Genomic DNA, 1,494 nt, shown 5'->3' with positions numbered 1-1,494 from the left:
AGAAAGCTTCAATGTGCCGAGGTTTACAGCCTCTTTTCTCTTATTCTCCCTGTGTCAGCACGGGAATGTCGATCTCTATGGCAGACATCCGTGAGCGGGTGGAGTAGCGCTGGCCTGCGTAGCTGGATGGGTATCCCTGAGAAGGAGCGTAGCTTTGTGAGGGAGCGTAGCTTTGTGAGGGAGCGTAGCTTTGTGATGGAGCGTAGCTGTAAGCCTGAGTCCCTCCCACCTCAGACCCATACCCATCTGGAGCAGAAATCTGAGACATGTACAACTGCGGTGGTGCGGGGGCAACAACACTTTGTGCGTAGGCCTGAGATGGCACATAAGGCTGGGCGTCGATCACCGTGGGAGGATAGGTTTGTGGTGGGAAGGGCTGAGGGCCATACACTGGGGAAGGAGGATATCCGTTGGCAGTGAGAGGCTGGCTGGACAGAGATGTTGGCATGGAGGGCAGGGGCAACCAGAACGGTGAAGGCAACTTCTTACACATACAGTACCACATGAACATCAGCAGTGCAGCCAGCATCAGTCCTCCAGAGCAGCCTATTGATACATATACGGCAAACCCATCAGAGAAAATATTGTCATATCTGATGTTCAGCTCCTTAGTGCGGAAGAGGAACCACACTGAAGGTGCAATGGCGATAGCACCACCCAGGAACAAGAACATCCCGGCCACCAGGTGACAGCCGGCACTGTTAACCAGGAATCTGATAGTTTTTATGTCCGGTTCAGGCTTGTCTGAGCAGCAGCAGGTCTTACACATCCCAGCCATACACAGTAGCAACGCTAGTGAGCCGAACAGCAGGCCTGCAGGCAGACAGAACTGCAGGAGCCGCAGATCCAGCTGGTCGACTTTAGAGTACCACTGGAAATGTGAGAGAGCATGATTTCTGTTAGGACAATTTAGAGAATAAAAGTAAAAACAAAGGGTAGCAAATTGCTCAAAGTAATACCTCTGAATCATAGTAGTAGCATCCTGAATAACCATCCTGTTTCACACATTTAGCCCACAGCCCATCATATACGCTGATATTCTTGGCGTTGCGATTGTAGGTGACGAGCCTTGTTACACGCCACTGCGGGATTATCGCTGACACAGCAAGCCCTCCTACAGACACGAAGGCAACGATGAAGGCAAAAGCATTTGTGGCGTGGATGTTCCGGCACGACATGGCTGCTGGTGCTGACAGGAACTGAGGCCACAAGGAGAGTTCCTGTTTGAACGGATGAAGTGAGGAAATCAGACAAAAAAAAAAACTAGCTGGTCACTGCCCTGGGAATTAATGAGGCCTTCATACAATTTTTAACACATTTCTTCTGTGTACAAAACTCCTGATCACGGAGAAAAAGGCATAGTTATACAAGTTTATCTGAATGGCCCCATTACTACTGAAGCAATCTAACTGTGCCACAGACTGACCTAGCTATGGGCAAACCCCCCTGTATTTCTATTCACCACAGTGTAGTTGACCCAATATCTGCTGTCCC

General features: G+C 49.9%; 1 protein-coding gene across 1 annotated transcript; it reads right to left on the bottom strand.

Moving 5' to 3' along the window:
• Positions 1 to 6: 6 nt before the first annotated feature.
• LOC111669184 (claudin-12-like) lies at positions 7 to 1,472 on the bottom strand. Its single transcript, XM_023425450.2, has 2 exons — positions 960 to 1,472; positions 7 to 871 (listed from the first exon to the last, which is right to left on the bottom strand). The coding sequence occupies exons 1-2, from the start codon at positions 1,176 to 1,178 to the stop codon at positions 41 to 43; spliced, it is 1,050 nt and encodes a 349-aa protein (XP_023281218.1). The 5' UTR covers positions 1,179 to 1,472; the 3' UTR covers positions 7 to 40.
• Between the last annotated feature and the right edge of the window lie 22 nt (positions 1,473 to 1,494).

This window comes from Seriola lalandi, unplaced genomic scaffold, assembly GCF_002814215.2.
Source record: "Seriola lalandi dorsalis isolate HSWRI2012SDOR001 ecotype SW California unplaced genomic scaffold, Sedor1 jcf7180002004628, whole genome shotgun sequence".
NCBI lineage: Eukaryota > Metazoa > Chordata > Actinopteri > Carangiformes > Carangidae > Seriola > Seriola lalandi.
The sequence above is the reverse complement of the archived record's forward strand: the minus strand, read 5'-3'. Positions and strand labels throughout refer to the sequence as shown.